The sequence below is a fragment of the Vulpes vulpes genome, chromosome 8, assembly GCF_048418805.1.
Source record: "Vulpes vulpes isolate BD-2025 chromosome 8, VulVul3, whole genome shotgun sequence".
Classification (NCBI taxonomy): Eukaryota; Metazoa; Chordata; class Mammalia; order Carnivora; family Canidae; genus Vulpes; species Vulpes vulpes.
Genome location: NC_132787.1, coordinates 39,285,074 through 39,303,071, shown reverse-complemented (window position 1 = coordinate 39,303,071; position 17,998 = coordinate 39,285,074). Strand labels below are relative to the sequence as shown.

Genomic DNA, 17,998 nt, shown 5'->3' with positions numbered 1-17,998 from the left:
GAGACGTGATTTGCTTGGGTCCCAGGCTCATTGGTTGCTCTGGCCTATGGGTGATGGTCAGGCATCTGTAGCTGAGGCCAGGCCAGCTCAATTCTGGGATAGGCTGGTTTATACACAGGCCCTCGTGTCTCTGACTCTGGGATGAAGACCCTGTGGGGCTGGTATGCCGCCCCCACTTCTGTGCATCCCAGCTGGCCCTGTGGCTAGGAAGAAGTGCTCTCCCCTGGAACCTGGCCCCCAGGGGGTGGTATTGGCACCAACATCCCTGCAATAACGTGCACCCCACCACCCTGAGACCCAGCGCCACTGACAAGGATACCATTGGCATGCACTCTCTGGAGGCTGTGCTCTGCACTCACCCTTCCCCTCTCTGGTGAGGACACTCAGGCCAGTAGGTCTGTGTCTTTTGGCCCTCTGCACTGTTATCAGACAGGGAACATCCTGGGGGTGATTGGCAGGCCCTGAAGCACAAGACGCAGAGCTCCTTTTACCTGCATCGAGGTGCATAGTTCCTCCCTTCCTGGCAGCCTCCCCAGGAGAGAACTGGGCTCTCCAACTGGCTATGGAATCTACACACTGAAAGAGACTTTCAAGGGTCACCTTGATCCCCTGCCCAGAGGAAGACACAGACCTATTTGATGACCACAGCCTCTGAGGACAGAGGAGGACAAGCTGCTGCCCTTGTGTGGGGACTCCCACAGGCAGGGACGGCAGCAGCTGAGGCCTCCTGGGCAGGCCTCTCCCATTTGCATTCTCTCCCTCTCTTCCCCCAGCAGGGGATGCTGCCTCTGCCTCTATCAGGGGCAGAGAGTCCTCTGGCTCCCCTTGAAGAGGCAAGAGGAGGAACATCCCAGCATTGCCACACTCCCCAGCAAAGACAGTCTGCATTTCTAGGTGCCCCTAACAACTACTTTGTCAAAAATGAGCCACAAAAGTCCAGCTTCTTTGCCCAGCCAACATTCACGGAGCACCTACTCTGCGCCAAGCACTTCCCCATCCTTAAAATGCATGGCGCACAGCAGCTGGACCCGGTTTATCTCAGGACCCCGTTTATCTGCAGGCCAGGAGGAAGGGTACCTATAGGCTCCTGCCCATCCGATGATGGTGCATGGCAAAACACATAGATGCTGCCTCCCCTTCTTCCTCTGCCCCAGTTGGTTAGGGAGAAGAGTGCTGTGCTCTGCTCATGCTGATGAACTCTGAGTGCCCGGGGGAAAAAGGAGTATCTGCCTGTAAAATGTTTCCTACAATTGCAGCAAGAGAAGGAGATGCAATTTTTTGGCTTGAGCCGGGTTCAGTGCAGATATGGCAGGTAAAGAACGTGGGGCACTGTCTTCTCAAAAAGAGAGGGGTCCATCACTCAGCTCGTGGGAAGACACAGGTCTGTTGCTTCCTGACCAGGCCTGGTGTGAGCCCCATCCCCAATGGGTCTCCTGGGGACGTGAGCCTGGCTGCTAGCACTATAGGCAGTGAGAAAGGATGGAGAACTACCCAGTGCAGGACGGAAGCCTTGGTAGCTCCTGGCGCCTGCGTACACTGCTCTGTCCCTGGATGCTCCAGTGCCTGTTGCTCCAGGATGTACACTTTTGCTGCTTCCCCACAGTGCCTGGTGCAGGGATTCTGCTTAGCCCAGTTAACTCCTGTTGCTTTGAATCAACATGAGTGAGGGGCTGAGGAGGAAAGGCAAAAGAAAAAGCAAAAAAAAAAAAAAAAGGCCTAGGATTTGTCCCATAGAAACTTACGTTAGTCTTTACAAAACCTTTGTAAGCAGAAGGAGAAGCAAAGTTGACATAATTTTTAAGCCCACACTCTTGATTTCTTCCTGTCTTGGGTCTTTCCATTTCAGACCCACACAGAGCACACTAGTTTGCCTCTCACAGAGCTGGCTGAAGGGTAAAGGGATAGTCACTGCCACCCACTTTATAGATGACACAAAGGGGCACCAGAAGCACCCGAACCTGTGTATTTCTCCCCACCCTTGCTGCCAGGGATCAGGAGATGGATAGAGGTGCATCCCCTCACATCTCAGCCTTTGGTAATGAAGTCCAGTAGCGCTGGAGGCAGAGCGCCCATGCGTGGTCAGCACTGGGCAGGCACCTCACCTCAGCTCTGCAATGGGGATGAAGCCACGCAAACTCTGTAGACTTGTGAGGACTAAATGAGAGGACTAATGTTTGATGGTTGGTACAGTTCTTTCTGGCTGTTTATCTATCCTGGAGTTCCATCACCTTCTCCATACTGCCAGACTTTGCTCCTTCTCCAAAGTCCTGATCACCCCAGGATTCCTGGTCTTATGGAGAAAACAGCAGGAACTTTGAAGCCAGGCCACCCTGTGTTTGAGTCCCAGCTCAGTCACGTACCAGGTATGTGATTTTGGGCAAACTCACCACTCTGACCCTCAGTCTCTTCATCTGTATAGTAATAATACCCTCTCTCCAAAGTGCCTGGAGGATCAGGTAAGGCAAGGAGTATTCACAAGCATGGGACAACCTGGCCCTGCTCAGCCTTTACCCCAAACACACTCATGGGCACACGTTAAGTTTCTCCTCCTTTCTCGACTCCTCAGACTGGCTTCTGCACATCAGCAGTTTTCCAGCTTGGAATATTTGGAGAGTGGAATGTGAGAAGGTGACTCCAAGGTGATACTGCCTGGGATCAGAACACAGAAAAAAAAAAAAAAAAAGAACACAGAGGGGGCTCAGAACCTTTAGTTTGAGGTTCTCCACTGCAGAGGTAGCAGAAGGGAGGCTAGAGTGAGGTCATAGGACTGCCGATATATATGCCTTTGTTCACTTGGTACATCTCTAGTGATCTCTGAGTTAGTCTATCTTGGCAGATCCATTTAGTGTTCTGTTCAGCCTGGAAGCCCAAGGTGCCTTTGGAGCTGCAGAACTGGTTGGCTGACTCCAAGGACACACCTGCCCTCTAATGGTGAGAAAGGGAAAGGCATGGCAGCCCCAGGCTGAGCTCGCCTACCAAGGAGCCGGCCAGACCTGAGATACTGCAGGTGATGATGTGTGTGGTCACCTGCAACACCAGGCAGCACAGATCCAAACTAGCCTAACATGTGGAGGTCAGTCCCCGGACACACTCCAGGCCCCAGATCTGGGGTTCCACCCACTGATGCATTTATCCATTCCTTCAACACATTTCTATGGAGTGTCTCCTATGGGTGGGGAGGATGGTGGTTCTAGGTGGTAGGGAGATAACAGTGATCAAGACAAGCAAGTCCACCCACTCAGAGTTTTCATTCTAGTGAGGATGCTATTTGTTGGGCAGGAGTGGAGGCTCTTCTTAACTCTCCCCTTGTCTCAGAGTCAAGAAATCAGCAGACACCAACTAGGCACCTGATTCATGCCAGCATCTCTCATATCTGTTTCTTTTTATAAAAAATAGTACCAGCAATTAAACGACACAATATAATGGAAGGAGCACTGAACAGACAGTTGGTTGGACTGAGTCTGAACTCTGATGCCTCCACTTACTAGTCGTATGATCTTGGGCTCCTTATTTAAACCCCCAGCTTGGCCTGTTACCTCCCAGCAGTATGCCAGGAGCTCATGAGCCAGTGATTGACTAGAGCACATGGTCCATTGGGCTCTCCAGTGATGGGGTGGGGGGTGCCATAACATCAACCTACCCTGTGGCTGGGGATGCTGCAGTGCCTTTCACCTGGCATTTGGAAGGAGCAATCAAAGATTCTTTGTTTTATCATTAAAAGAAGGAAATAAATTCATAAATATTAATTTGATACAATTTGTTTAGTTCCACCATGCACCAGTATTTCAGTTCTCTGCTGCTGTGTAATGAACCACCCCAAAACTTAGTGGCTTAACACAACAGCGCATTATTACGTCTCATGATTTCTGTGGGTTGATCAGACTCAACTATATGGCTTTTCCACTTTACGTGATTGCTGCTGGAGCTGGAATGTCCAAAGTGGCTTTTTCATGCACCTGTCTGGCACTTCTGCTGGAATGGCTGGCTCAGCCCTGGGGAAGGAAGGGCCTGATCAGGCATCTGTCTCTTCATAGTGTTTCCAGTGGGTACCTGGCTCTGTGGTGGATCAGGGATCCCAGAGCTTTACAAGAGGCTGAGCCCCAATGCACAAGTTCTTATCAAAACTCTGATTGCACTGCATTTTCCAGAAGAAGTCATGAGTTCCTGCTTCCTAAAGCAGTAGGGCTGTGTCTTCAGTAGTTTTGGGAATCAGAGCGCATTTTGCTGCTACTGTCCTTCCCAGGAATGACTTCAAATTGGGAAATTGGCTGGCTCCATAATCTGGTGTGGCAGGAAATAATATCAGCCCAGCAGGATCACGCCTTCATTTCTTTGAGCAGCAGTCATCCCAGCAAAGAAGCTGTCTACACACTGAGAAACCTGTAAATTTCCTCATTTATTTATCCTTTCCTATTTGTCATCAGTGAGAGAATTGGTGGCATTGGAGGGATAGGACATAATGGCACTAAGGTTTTTGTGATAGTCAGCATATCCAATTTAAGGTCACTGCGTTCTAGACACAAGCTCTAAAAAATCATTTCCAGCTGCTAAGTCTTAGTTTGTTTTTTTCCCCTATTTCTATCTCCAGTGTAGAGGTGGGTTAATCATACCCCTCAGGTCATTAAACTGCCCTTGTCTTGTTTTACTAATATTTTTATGTATGTATGTATGTATTTTCTTTGATTTTAATTCTCACTCTCCATTCCCCTGCAGGCAAACATTCTAAGGCACCTAATTGTGTCTTTGTGCACATTCTTCCAACCAATGCATTCTTCTTTTGTTGGCATATAGGTTTAATTTACCTAACCAGGGTTATGTTATCAATCTAATTTTGCTTTTTATTTTTTCCCTCAGTATCATGGTTTGTAAGTCCATCCATGTAGCTCCATATTCTTCTAGTTGGCTGTTTCTTGGTGTGTACCCACCTAGTGCCCTCCTCCCTCCTTCCATTCTGCTTGGCCCTTCCTAGCAGTGGACTCCCGGATCGCCTCAGCTCCCACCTGCAAGTATCACCTCTGGGCACATCCTCAGTGGACCTTGTGGGCATTTCTTTAGGCTCTTGTGCAGAAGCAGAATTACCAGTACAGAGAAGGTGTTTATACATCTGTGATGAGATAGTACCAGTGCTTTTCTGAGTGAATGCCCTGGACTCACTTCCAGCAGCAGTGCTAAAGGGCAGATCCTTGGTTTGCAGTCCAGCCCTAGAATTAGCCATAGCAAGAAGATGCAGGCAAAGCCCCTGCTCACAAGGATCCCGTGGCATTACTCCCCAGTGCATCCAGGCGCTTGTGGACTTGGGTCTTCGGATTTCACACCTGGAAGTCTGACTGGGCCCTGGGCAGACCCAGGCCACAGCCATCTGCCTTGGCACCCATGCCTTGTCCGCCTGCCCTCTATATGTCAAAAGATCTATGCCATGGCAACACACCAAAGCATCTGGGACTGGATTTACTTAGAGAGGAACTCAATGCAGATGAGAGATCTCATCTCCCCAGGGTTACCTAACACATCTCTGGGCTAGCCAGGTGCAGTTCCATAGGTAGTTGCTGAAACACAGTCATTGGCAATAAGTACTTTGTTTTGCCATTGGTAGTGAGTCTGAAAAGCCAACTTCTTGTTTGGTTAGTATAGAGTAGACAATGTGACTTTAATGAAATGACCCAATGCCAACCAGATCACCTATTTTACAAACACTTCACTTCCCAGGAAAAGACACTAAGATCCAGACAAACGATCTTCCAAAGATGGTTGGGTAGTTGAGAGATAGAGCTGAGGCCAGAACCCAGGGACCAAGTTATCCAATCTCCATCCTAACCACTGCCCTAGTTCCTTCTACATGTCAGGGATCCTAAATCCACAGTCTTCAACTCCGTTCCATGAGCTTGAACTCCTTCCTTCACCAGCTCAGTCTTGAAAAAGACTCAGAAATACTAAAGCGGGCTTATTGATGGCATTTCTTCCCTCTCCAATCCAGTATAGTAAACAGCAAAATGAGACAGGAATAAATAAAGAGGGAGGAGAAGAAAATAACAGAGCTATTTCTCAAGAGTGAATAGTAGGGTATGGAATAAGGGAATAATATCATATGAGAATTCTCAGCCAGTGGGTGTTTCCCCCCATTTTCCAGATGGAGAAGCAGAATCAGAAAGGCACCCAAGAAGTAACTGTGAAGAAATATAACTGATTATTTAGCAAAGAGATCTAAAACTATACACACAGTTCCACATTATCCTGTTCACAAGAGTCACCAAAATAGGTTTTATTTCTTTGTAAATGTCTTTTCCTTGTGGCTCAAAGTTATAATTCCCAATATCTTCATATTATATCTTCATTCTTTGATCCAACATTCCCTGAGAATAATAACCATAGTAGTGGTTTCAAAAACTGTTAAATAATATTTACATACCCTTGTAAAATTGACAAAGTTGGACACAGGATGCTGCTTGAGAAAAATCTTAATTCTGTACAAGTAATTAATCGGATAGGATGGTAGGATTTGAAGATGAGGGGATAAGTTCTGGAAATAAGTAAACAAATATCTAATTGGACATGATCAAGGGGAAGTCTGCTGTTCTACATTACAACACCTTGGAATGTCCTCAGAAACTTCCTTTGCAAATTAGGATAGGTTGGAGGAGAAGAGGATTTCAGAATTTTGAGCTCATTTGCTCTCTACACAGTAAGAGGAATGTTAGAAAGAATGAGTGCTTTCTTTGTAATCCTAAGCCACACCAGGCAGTAGCTTTGTGAATGGGGTCATTCCATTCCATTCCATTCCATTCCAGAGAACGCTTTGAAGGGAACATGACACATAAACATCCATGGCATCCGTGTCCAGGACTGCACCAGTGGACAGCGTCCCTGGCTCTGCAAGCCAGCACTTGACGGCCCCCACCTGATCCCATGCCTTGGAGAGATTTTTTTATTTTCGAATTCATACACTGTAAAATTCACCCTTTTAATAATGTGCGATTTGGCAGTTTTGAGTATATTCAGAGTTATGGGCCTTCCATCACTATTGAATTCCAGAACACTTTCATCACCCCAAAAAGAAACCTTATACCTGCTAGCAGTTGCTCTCAGTTCTCCCCTTCTTCTGCCCTGCAGTGCCTGGAAACCACTAATTTACTTTCTAAGTCTCTAGATCTGTTTATTTTGGACATTTTATATAAATGGAATCACACAAAATGTGGCCTTTTGTGATTGTCTTCTTTCATTCAGGGTAATGCTTTCAGGGCTTATCCATGTTGTAGGCTGAATCAGTACTCCATTCACTTTTATGGGTGAATGATATTCCGTGGTGTGGATATGCCTACTGTATTTCATTTATCTGTTCATCAGTTGATGCACTCAGAGAGGATTTTAGTACTAATCTGAGCTAAACTTGAAACCTATAGGCAATGAGTAACTTTTTCTATTTCCTGAGCAGGCTGCTAACATGACAAAATCATTGATTTCGGAAGATATCTGTGGTGGGTTGGCCTGTGAAGATCAGATGTGCAGTGAGGCAGAAATGAGCACGGTGGAATTTGGAGCTTATTCTACTAAAGAAGAGAGAAAGGCCAAGGTCACCCAAGGAATCTTTCTGCAAGGAGTAAACCTGAACTCTCTCTCTCTCTCCATCTCTGACCATAAAGCCACAGGCTTATAAGAGCAGCTCATTCTGGTGGGGGGAGCACTCAGCAGTGGTTTCAATCTTGTCTCATAAGTCTCTTGGAAGCTCTGTTGAAAATCATCCTACCACACTCCTTCCTGGAATGCGCATGACTGATAATTGCCTTATGCACAATTATCTGCCAAACCCCGTTGTTAATGAAATGAATGATTTAGTTATCCTTGTTGGTAATGGCCCACATTGTACAAGGACCTATTACTGCATCTGTGAGGCTGGCAGGAATGCCCTGCCAAGGCACCTGTAAGTGATTCTTACAATAAGCTCTCTCAGCTCAAGCTTGATTGGGGAAGGAGGCTGCCTGAGGCCATGGGTACAGCCTCCAGCCTGTACACCCCCCACATGCGTCAAAGCTGGAAACATCTAGGGGCAAAGTGAGAAACCAGGCCAAAGTGCAGCAATGTTTGCCAATTTTGACCTGCACAGCCTGGGGCTGCTTCTTGTCAGCACGTGGGAAGGGACATGTTAAAGGACTGTGGTGACATGTCAGGTTCCCTGAGGTCCAGGGAGATGCTCACCTGGCTGGTGGACATGGGCATCTCCACCCATATTGGGACATCCTAAACCCCTCCTCACATCATGCCCACTGAAGACCTTCCTTCCCTCCTCCCCAGTTTGTCCCGTGGTGTGGGGCTTCTACTCCTTTCCCTACCCCTGTTCCTGGTACTGCACACTCCAAACTTCCTAGATTTCCCTGGCAAGGGAAGCAAGGCAGAGCATCAGAAAGAAAAGTAGACAAAAATAGGAATGGTTGGGGCAACCCCATGGTTGCTGGTCAGGGCAAATATATACAGACAGAAATAAAGTTACTTGGCTCACACCATGTTTAATACACCTGTGTGGGCACATGTGCACGTGCGCGTGTGCACACACACACACACACACACACAATTTCCTTTCATCTTGTCTTCAGGAATTTTCCACTTAGGAGAGATCCTCAAGTTTGGAACTAGGCACTCCAAGTTATGATGGAGAGATGTAGCTCAGCTAGGCATGCATACCCGTATGGGGCGTTCATGAAGTTAGCAGAACCAGGCAAGCTGGGTAGTGGAGGCTGTGTGGGCAATGGTGCAGGAGCAATGGCCTGACTCTGGCCACTGAACCCACAGTGGTATGTAACAGTTGCTCAAAGACTGCTTGCAGTCCTAGTTATTTATTTTGACAGCCTCCTGCATGCCGCTCGAAAAATGTTGTCAACTTACAACAGTATTAATGAAACAAAAGGCTAAACTACATTATCATGAGAGGAGCATAACGTATGAAGAATATAATACAATTAGAAGTAAGATCAACACTGGGGAATGCCTCTTTTGTGGCTGAAATTTAGTCCTGTGAAGCACAGCCCTTCCTGCTTTTGATAGTGAGAAGGTATCACCCAGGGTCCTGGGAGGGATAGTGTATAGAGGCAGAGGGTGGTGCTTTTGATAGTGGCCTTGCAGTGGAGAAAGAAAAGGTCCCACGACTGCTTCTGAGGGCACTCCTCACAGAAGATAGGGGTGAGAGTATGCCAGCACTCCTGTCAGCACAAGCAGCAAAGTATTGCTGCCCAAATTATCCAGCTGGAGCTGAGGGTAACATTCACATTATCTATAGTGGTCATTTTCAATGTTCAATGTTCAATCAGTAATACTCTTCTATTCCAATAAAATCTGGTGCAAGCTCTCCCCAGAGAGGGGGGCAAGAAAAAGGGACAGAGAGAGAAGGAGGAGGATGAGGAAGTAAGAAGAGGAGAGGGAGAGGGAGAGGGAGAGAGAGAGAGATTGACAGAAGAGAGGAAAGAACCTTCTTCAGCTCACATTGGAGAGGACCTGGCCATTTTTTCAGCACAACAATTTTTGCCAATTTTGACCTGCACAGCCTGGGGCTGCTTCTTGTCAGCACGTGGGAAGGGACATACTAAAGGACTGTGGTGACATGTCAGGTCACCTCCCCAGACAGAGGTGGCTGAAGTGCCCCTACATTGATCCCAAGGGTCTGGAAATCCCTGGTCTGATCTAGGTGGATGGATGGGCATTAGGAGGTAAGGAAGGAAGGACAGGAGAGAGGAAAGGGGAGAAAGGGAAGGAAGGAGGCTTCTATTGCTACTTGCACAGGGTTATTATGAAAATCAAAAGGAGAATTTGTATTTTGAGTCTGATAAATTGGGGTTTCCTCTTCCTCAAGGCCACACTTTGAGTCTTCCCATCTCAATAAAACAAGCCGTGGTACACCAAGACACTTGAAGGGACAGTATAACACACTTGTTAAGTGTATGGGCTCTGGAGCCATACTGCCTCGCTTGAATCCTGACCCTGCTACTTAGGAGCTGTGTCATATTGGACAAGTTATTTAACCTTTTTGTGCCTTAGTTTCCCCATTAGTAAAAGGCAATGTTGATAGTATCTACTTGTTGGGGTCATGATGATCCTACTTGTCAGTGTGTATATGGTGTCTGGAAGAGTGGTTGGCATATGGTAGGGCTTACTTACTTAGTGGGAGCTATTGTTACTGTATAGGTATGTAAGTATAATATTCTTTGCAAATGCTGGGTCCTACACATAAAATTTCTAGCCCTCTGCTATCAGATAGGCATCCTGCCTCACCTCAGCGCTCAGGGCAACCCCAGAGGTGGCTCAGCTCACTCAGCACTCAGAGCAGCCAGGGCACTGTGAGCATGATGGGTCATAGGGTGAGGAAGGAGCAAGAGAGTTTAATGCCCTTTATTATTTTGCTTGATGCAGAAGGAATCTGTGTGGGTATTCAGTCACAATCTTATTTGACTGTTGTAGGATATGGAAAGACAAGCCTTGCCCTAGTCTTTATGATCTATAAACCCCAAGGGCATTAAAGGAGGAGGACATGGTGGAAGACCAGTGGACTCCTCCCTCAAAGTAGATTTATGCTGAGCTCAAAAAAGGCACTAGGCTATAGTGTCTCTTGCCTAAAATTCATAGATTTATTTTCTTGATGCCACCTGCTTCCCAGAGATAAGGCAGTGACACGACATCTCAGGTCCTATGCAAGGGATTTTCCAAGGGTATCCCCCAACCACTGTAAGGAGATCCATGTGTAAGAGGTTTTATGATGACCACAACTTTAGGTATCTTGTTTCCATCTGCCTGGCATTGCCTCTAGGGCTCCCATTAGTCTGTTAAATGCAGAGGGGGTCATTTCCCACAGGGAACTTACCATTTACTCTGGACCATTGAACTCACAGGCTAACCTCCATGGTACAGACAGTATCTGTCATGGTCAGGGGGTGGATGAATGGGGGCCTCTGTGGAAGAGGAAGGAAGAGTCTGCCTTAAATGGGGAAAATGGAGGTGGAAGAGGAAGTATGACCTCATTAGAGAAGTAGAAATGGGTCTGGGTGGGCCAGAGAGAATGAGGAGACCAGACTGATGGCAGCCTCAGAAGTAGCACATGGACCTAAAGACGCGAGGGTCCAGCAGGAGTAGGAGTAGCCTGCAAGTCCCAGCTGGGTCATTTTGACTTGATTCTATAGGAAATGCCATGTGATATATGACTGAGAAGGACTTGTCTTCTGGCAGAAACCCAGCTAAGAAACATTCCCAGGCAGGAGAAGGGCAGGGGCAGTATGAAGGTCTGTAACAGCCTGCATGAGTGTACAGGCATACAGCTGAGTGTGTGTGGCCAGACACATCTCTAAACCAAATCCTCCTGGTGGGGATTATGCATTACTTTCTCTAGTTCTTCAAGTCCCTTAATCCTCCAGGCCCTGAGCATGGATAATCTACGGCTTACATAGACATGATTTTTCACAAGCCTTTGCACAGTGTACTGTTTGCTGGAGGAGAAACTGAGGCTCTATGTTTTAAAAAGCGTGGTTCTAGGCGTGGCCCCAGACACGGGCTGCTGGCTTATCACTCAGGGATCTGGCTTCTAAACTTGGTTTTCCCAAATCTGATCAAGTGAAGGAAGGACGTACCTAATTGCTTCCTTTAGGCACAGGTTGATAGAAGAGAGGTTGGGAATCCCAATTTCCTTGTGCTCCTTCAGCTTACTGGTGAGTGGAGAGCAGGCTAAGAAAGGTATACACTTAATCCTTGTCCATGTATCCACATGGGACAGAGGGAGGAAGAAAGCAAACCTGAGCAGAGAAGGCATGGCCAAAATGCTGGAGGAGGCATGATGTCCCATGCACACCTTCTTCTCCGAGAGGATTGCCTGTGCTAAGAATGAAGAGTGCAGGGCACGGGTGATGGGGATGCAAAAAGGACCAGTGATCTGACGGTCTGCCTCCATGTGGGCACTGTCCATCCGTGAGTTTCTGCTCACCGTCTCCAAGCCCCAACCTCTGTTCTTTGCCCTCTGAATTTCTTCTTTCCACCTGGGCTGTCTTTTGTTCTCTTTCTCCCTGAGGCTATGACGGTGGCAGGGTGCCCAGCCAGGACATGGACATCAGCCATGGTTCTAGGTTCTCTGCAAGTGTGCGAGTGTGTGTGTAGGGGCTGGGGATGGGGCTGGAGGTCATTCACAGATCAGAGCACAGGAGGCGAGAGAGAGCTTCTGAGGGTAGGACTGCCGGTCCTTCACACCCTACGCCCTGGAGCCCTGAGGACCTGTCACTCGGACCCACCACCAGCCAGAGCAGCATCAGTCACTGACCAGAGGAGCCCAGAAGCCACAGGAGTAAGTTAAGCCCTGGAGGGACTGGGTGTGACTGGGCTCAGTGAGGGGCAAGAGAAGCCAGGGATGTCCAGAAGGAGCAGGCATCATGGAGCCAGAGAAGGGGGAGCAGCAGAGCTTTCTGTACCCCTCTCCCTTGCTCACTGCACAATATCCACATCCCTTACCCTTGGGAACTGCAGCCTGAGGGTCACTGCAGAGACTGGAGATCCCAAGTGGAGCAGCAAAGGGTGTGAGGATAAGAACAAAGTTATGGGCAGTGGAGTCTCTTCAGAGGTACATGATGGGTGGTTGTCCAATGCCCAAAGGTAGGGACAGTGGGGAGGTCTGCAGTCAGTGGTCATGGGGCGGGGGCTGAGGAACCTGGTAGCCCCTCAGCTGGCCATGTGGTGAGGGAGGGAGAGAGTGAGCAGAGGAAGGTGGTTTGGACAAGGAACAAACACTGCTCTCACTTACAGGTGCCCACATGGCTGGTACATTGGAGACGCTCTGGAATAAATACACCTGGGCCTTTGAAAACGGAGGTAGGGAATGATGTCATTTAATGGGAACTTTTGTTTGTTTAGCCACCCCATCCTGATGTCTGACGGTTTGAGGAACCAGAGATGGTGACTGAGCAAGGCCTTGGGAACTGGCTGAGGGGAGGGCTCGGGGCTGGTGGGCATGGTGGCCAGCTCGGCTGTCTCCCTGCCCTTTTGCTTTTCTAGACCGGAGGATGGATTCCTGGTTCCTGGTACACTCACCTTTCCCTGTCCCCCTTCTTTTTGTCTTCTCTCTTCTGGTGGTGGCAAGTCCTTGGTTCATGTCCAGATGGAAGCCTCTGAGGTTGGCAGGACCCCTCGCTGCCTACAACCCGGGCCTGGTAGCTCTCTCAGGGTATCTATTCTGTGAGGTAAGGCCAGTGGGGCCCTGCAGAGTTCTAGAGTCTCCTCCTTTTTAGGGTGCCCAAAGACCATGATCTGCCTCAGCAGAATGCTGAAAGCCTTGGAGCAGACACATGTAGGAGCTGGGGTTCTGTTCCATCTCTGGTGATCCTGCCTTCCTTGTAGAGACACAGATGCCATCTCCCATTTTCCTATTCTTTAAATGGAAAAATAGAAGTCAGTAGCAAGCAAGATAGAATTCATTCCCCTACCCCCTACACACTCACCTAATAGAACTCCCAACATCTCCTGTTTCTACCTAGGCTCTGTTCATCTCTGCTCAGTGTTCTGAGCCCCAAACATGGGGTTCCTTCCAGACACCTTGCTGTCAGCAAATGGTTGGTCAGCATGAGCACTGGGCATGCTCTGGGTGCCAGGTTTTGTGAGGACCTGTAGAGTTGCTACTGGAGAAGGCACAACCGCCCACCAGGAGATCCCGCTCTAGGTGGGGAGTCAGATGTGGAAATGGGTGATTACAATTCAGGGAAGGCAGGGCACAGAAAGTGTGTGCCAGGGACAAGAGGGGTCAAGTAAATTGGCAGGTGGCAGTGAGGCGCTCTGGCTAAAGGGCTTGCCCCTTCACCTCCAACCCCTCTGCCTCAGTGTGCCAGCTAGGAAGCAGTCCAACCTGAAGAAGCAGGTCCTGACAGCCACACCTCTCAGCTTCCCTCCTCTATCTATTGGTCTCTCTTCTCCTCCAGCCCAACCTCTGCACTGCTGATGGGATGATCCTCTCAAATACCTACACACCAAAAGAGACTTGTGGCCCTCTGAGGGCTTCCTGGCAGCCTTACCCTCTGTGGATGGGTGTAGAAGCCTCCCACAGTCCTCTAGGCTCAGCATTGCTCCATCACCTAGGCAGCCTGCACACCTGCCATCTCCAATACCGCACTGTTTCCCAGGCCCACAGCCTCACCCCATGGGCCCCAGGCCTTGGCACATAATTGCTTCCTGCCAGAAATGCTCTTGTCCTAGGTGCCCTGACAAATTCCTGCATGTTCAGCAGGCTCAGGCTTCTCCTGAAGCCTTCGTTGGCTCTCTAAGGCCAGGTCATCTGTTTCCTTCCTTAGGTTTCCACCTCCCTTCCTCTTGGGGAAACTAGGGCCAGATTCTCCAGCTGGAGAGCACTGCCTGCACACATCTCTCCCTAACTCCACACTCAGTGACTTTCTGGTAGCTCGAGATCAGTTGTGGTGGGAGCATTTACACCACAGGAACTGGCCAACACTACAATCCACCCATCTTCTCCACCCTGGCAGCCTGGTAAGCATTTACCAACACTCTGCCATCCCACAATTTGCAGATTTTGTTGGTCTCCCCTCCAAAGAGCAAGTGCTTCAAAGCAGGGCCATGTCTCACTTTTAAAAGTCAGGCCCAGCATGGTGCCTGGTACCATGTGGAAGATACAGATAACTTGTGGGACATGAGACATGCCCAGAGAGCTTATCATTTAATTGTGGCAACAAATTACTCTGCTGCCACCATAATCCTTTGAGAATCTGCCATGCCCACATCCACTTCTTGCTCAGAAGCCCTTCGTAGCTCCCTTGGCCTATCTGACCAGTTTGGGAAGTCCTGCAAGGTAGGGATTTTTGTCTGGTTTGTTTTAGGGAGGTGGCTTGGTGCTCAGAACAGAGTCTAGCATGGGGAAGTGCTTAGTACTATTCAACATGTCATTGTCATATGAATATTAAGTGATAAAGTTCAAGCTCCTTAAAATAGTCTTCAAGACCCCTTGTTAATCAAGTCTGTTCTCTCTCTGCATCTGTGGCTGCTCCTCCCCTGGCGGAAGCCTCCACTGCATTCTCACTGATCCCTTGGAGTTGGGAGAGGTCTGGGTACCCAGCATGCTTCCCTTGGTGTGAAGCTGCCTCCCTTCCCCTCTGTTTGCCCAGGGCCTCCTCCTTCTCCAGTCTGCTACCAATGTCTAGAACACCTCCTGATTCCTACTCTTCATCTGGCCCCAACCTTACAAGTAAGGGTTGTTTCCTCCACCTCAGTGAGCCTTCGAGTTCACTGGGGGCAGGGCTGTTGTCTGCACAACTTGGTGTTCCTCTCATACTCCAGCACCTAACTTAGGGCCTCACACATAATAGGTGTCCAGGGTGGTTATGTGGTCCATAGTTGTGCACATTAAAACAATTGAGAGACCAGCAAGACGTCTTCAAGTCCCAGCATCTGCTCTAGCCATTCCATGGAGTTGCTCTGATTAGCAGTCACTCACTGACTACCAGTGAGAGTTGGGGAGGGATGGTGGTATCCAGAACATGACAGGGGAGGTTTTAGCTTCACAGGCCCTGAGCCAGGTAGGTGGGTCTCATGGCAGAACATGCTTTATGACTTGATCTTTCCTTCTGTCTTCTTCTTCTTGGTTCATGGCCACCTCGTTCCTGGCTAACTATGGCTACTTCTGCCATCCAGTAGGTTACCATCCAAGAGGGCTCAGAATAAGGGGATGGCAGGGCATAGCAGTGTTAGGCCTTGAGAGAGGGTTGATAGGATCCACTTTGTAAAAATGGATCTTGATCAGATGGTGTCACCTGAGACTCCTGAGACTTCTGATGGGAGGCAGTGAACTGGTTGTTTCCATAGAGGCCCAGAAGACCTCAGTTTGAATCTCAGCTCTGCCAGTTACTTACTATGTAGCCATGGGGTGCTTAGTTACCTTTTATGGGCCTCAATTTTTTGATCTATAAAATGGGGGTAATAATAGTTATTTTATAAAAGGAAACAACTGGAAGATGATTGAAATAGATAATGTATGAAAGTGTTTATCTCTGGGCCTGGCACACACTGAGTGGTAGTTAAGTGGTAGATATTTCATATTTTTTAGCTGTTCTGTTCTCTGTTCAACTGGAAGAAGAGCAAGAAGTTTCCTTACAGAAAAAAAAAATCTAGCTGAGACTTGACAAGTCACCAGGTAGTGATCTGGATGCTGAATTGAGGGATGTTGAATGATGGGTTGAAGTCCTGCTGCTCAAAGTGTGGTCCCCAGACCAGCAGCATCTGCATCACCTGGAAACTTGTTGAAAATGCAGAATTTCATGTCCCACCCCAGGCGCACTGATTCAGAATCTGCGTTTCAACAAACAAGCTCAGCTCACCAGAAAATCTGTGTGCTCATTAAGATTGAATGGCTACAGGCTAGAGTACCTTTGGAGAGTCTTTCTGCTAATACTTCTGGTAGCTTCTCCTTTTCCTGTGCTAACAGGCATCTTTGGGCAGGCAGGTGGGCACCGTGGGAGCAGGAGGTGCAGAGGAACAGTAGGGACTGTGGCTGAAGCCAGCCCTGTCTGCTGCACCACCAGCAGGACCAGCAGGCCGGATGAGCTTCCCCTTGCTGCCCAGAAGATGGCAAACGTGAGCTGGTGGTGCTTCTCAAAGGCCATTGAATTGCCCAAAATTCTGAGTGCCAGGGTGCTTTGGCTCTTACACACTTGTAGGGAGTTATTTCTGCTAGCTAGGTCTGGACTGGTTTTGGAGGTGCCTGGTTTGAACCCTTCCCTCCAGCACTCTTGTTGGATGTTCTCAGGGTTGTCCAGGTGGCCACGTCTGAGGCTGATCTCAGAGCAAAGCCTCAGTTCCACTAGTGGAAGTGGACACTCAGGGGTGTAACATCTCACATCACCACAGACTCCCATGCACTCCCCCTCTTCATTCCTGCACCTGCATAAATGTGTGCATTTGCCCCTGTGAGCAACCAGGTTCTAAGCTAAATGAAAATGAAAAGATAAATTTAAAACCCTAATATTAAGTGGCAAGGATCATCAAGCAGCAAGAGCCATTCTTAAGTGTTAATGAGAAGAAGAAACCTTGCTTGTGAATCCAGAAAGCTTGTAGGATTGAGTGGGATTGCAGCAAGGTTCATAATTTTAGGGGAGTGATGAAAGGGAGGGGGCTCTTTCTTATTAAAAACTTGACAAATGGGGCAGCCCAGGTGGCTCAGCGGTTTAGCTCCACCTTCAGCCCTGGGTGTGGCCCACGTCGTCGGGCTCCCTGCGTGGAGCCTGCTTCTCCCTCTGCCTGTGTCTCTGCCTCTCTCTCTCTCTGTCTCTGTGTGTGTGTGTGTGTGTCTCATTAATAAATAAAAATCTTTAAAAAAAACTTGACAAATGAACACTGAACAGAGAACATTTGGGAATTTGTCTTATGGTTGTCTGTGTCCCAGGCTGGGTGTTCAATACCTGAGTTCTCTTCCCAGTGCTCTGGGAAGTGGGATAAGATATTGGAAGGAGCCCAGTTTCTGAAGCCAGACTGTGTTCAAATAACCTTGGGCAAGCTACTCAATCTGTCTATGCCTTAGTTTTCCCATCTGTAAAATGTAGGTAAGTTTAAAGTGTATACTATTATGAGTGTTTATAGAATATTTAAATATGCAAAGTACCTCGAACACAGTAGATGCTATCCAGGTGTTTGACTAGTGTTATTTTCCCTGAGTTCTAGTCTCCCTTCCAGTAAGGCAGACAGAATAACCCTGTTGTTCATGACAGTTGAGGCCTCAGGAGAAGAGTGAAGAAATAAGGTCCCCAGAATTGACATAATCTTTTCTTCCTCTCCAGGTCTTCTCTATATTAGGAAGGAAGCCAGAGCAGATCACCTTCCTGCAAGTCTGCCATGTTCTTCAATCCATGGGATGCAGTCAGATATGTGCCACAGAGTCAAGGTAAGTGACACAGATGCAGACAGCCCTGCCCCAGGCCCTTGTGAGGAAGGCCCCACTCTGCTGGGCTGAGTCTCCAGCTCGGGAGTTGTGCATCTTGTAAACAATGGTTTG

At 48.3% G+C, this 17,998-nt stretch overlaps 1 protein-coding gene across 13 annotated transcripts in view; it reads left to right on the top strand.

The window, feature by feature from the left end:
- Positions 1 to 6,198: 6,198 nt before the first annotated feature.
- LOC140599919 (very long chain fatty acid elongase 5-like) overlaps positions 6,199 to 17,998 on the top strand; it is an 87,029-nt gene continuing 75,229 nt past the window's right edge. For 4 of the 13 annotated variants that reach the window (XR_012002977.1, XR_012002976.1, XR_012002974.1 and 1 more), the window contains exons 1-3: positions 9,179 to 12,304; positions 12,760 to 12,825; positions 17,784 to 17,887. Coding sequence is in view for 6 of the 13 variants with exons in the window: in XM_072766189.1 (XP_072622290.1) it covers positions 12,038 to 12,304; positions 12,760 to 12,825; positions 17,784 to 17,887 (437 nt within the window). In the remaining 7 variants the exon portion in view is untranslated. Of the gene's footprint in view, positions 12,826 to 13,008; positions 13,194 to 17,783; positions 17,888 to 17,998 lie in introns of all 13 variants that reach the window. The other 9 variants (XR_012002978.1, XM_072766190.1, XM_072766194.1 and 6 more) reach the window with 7 other exon arrangements.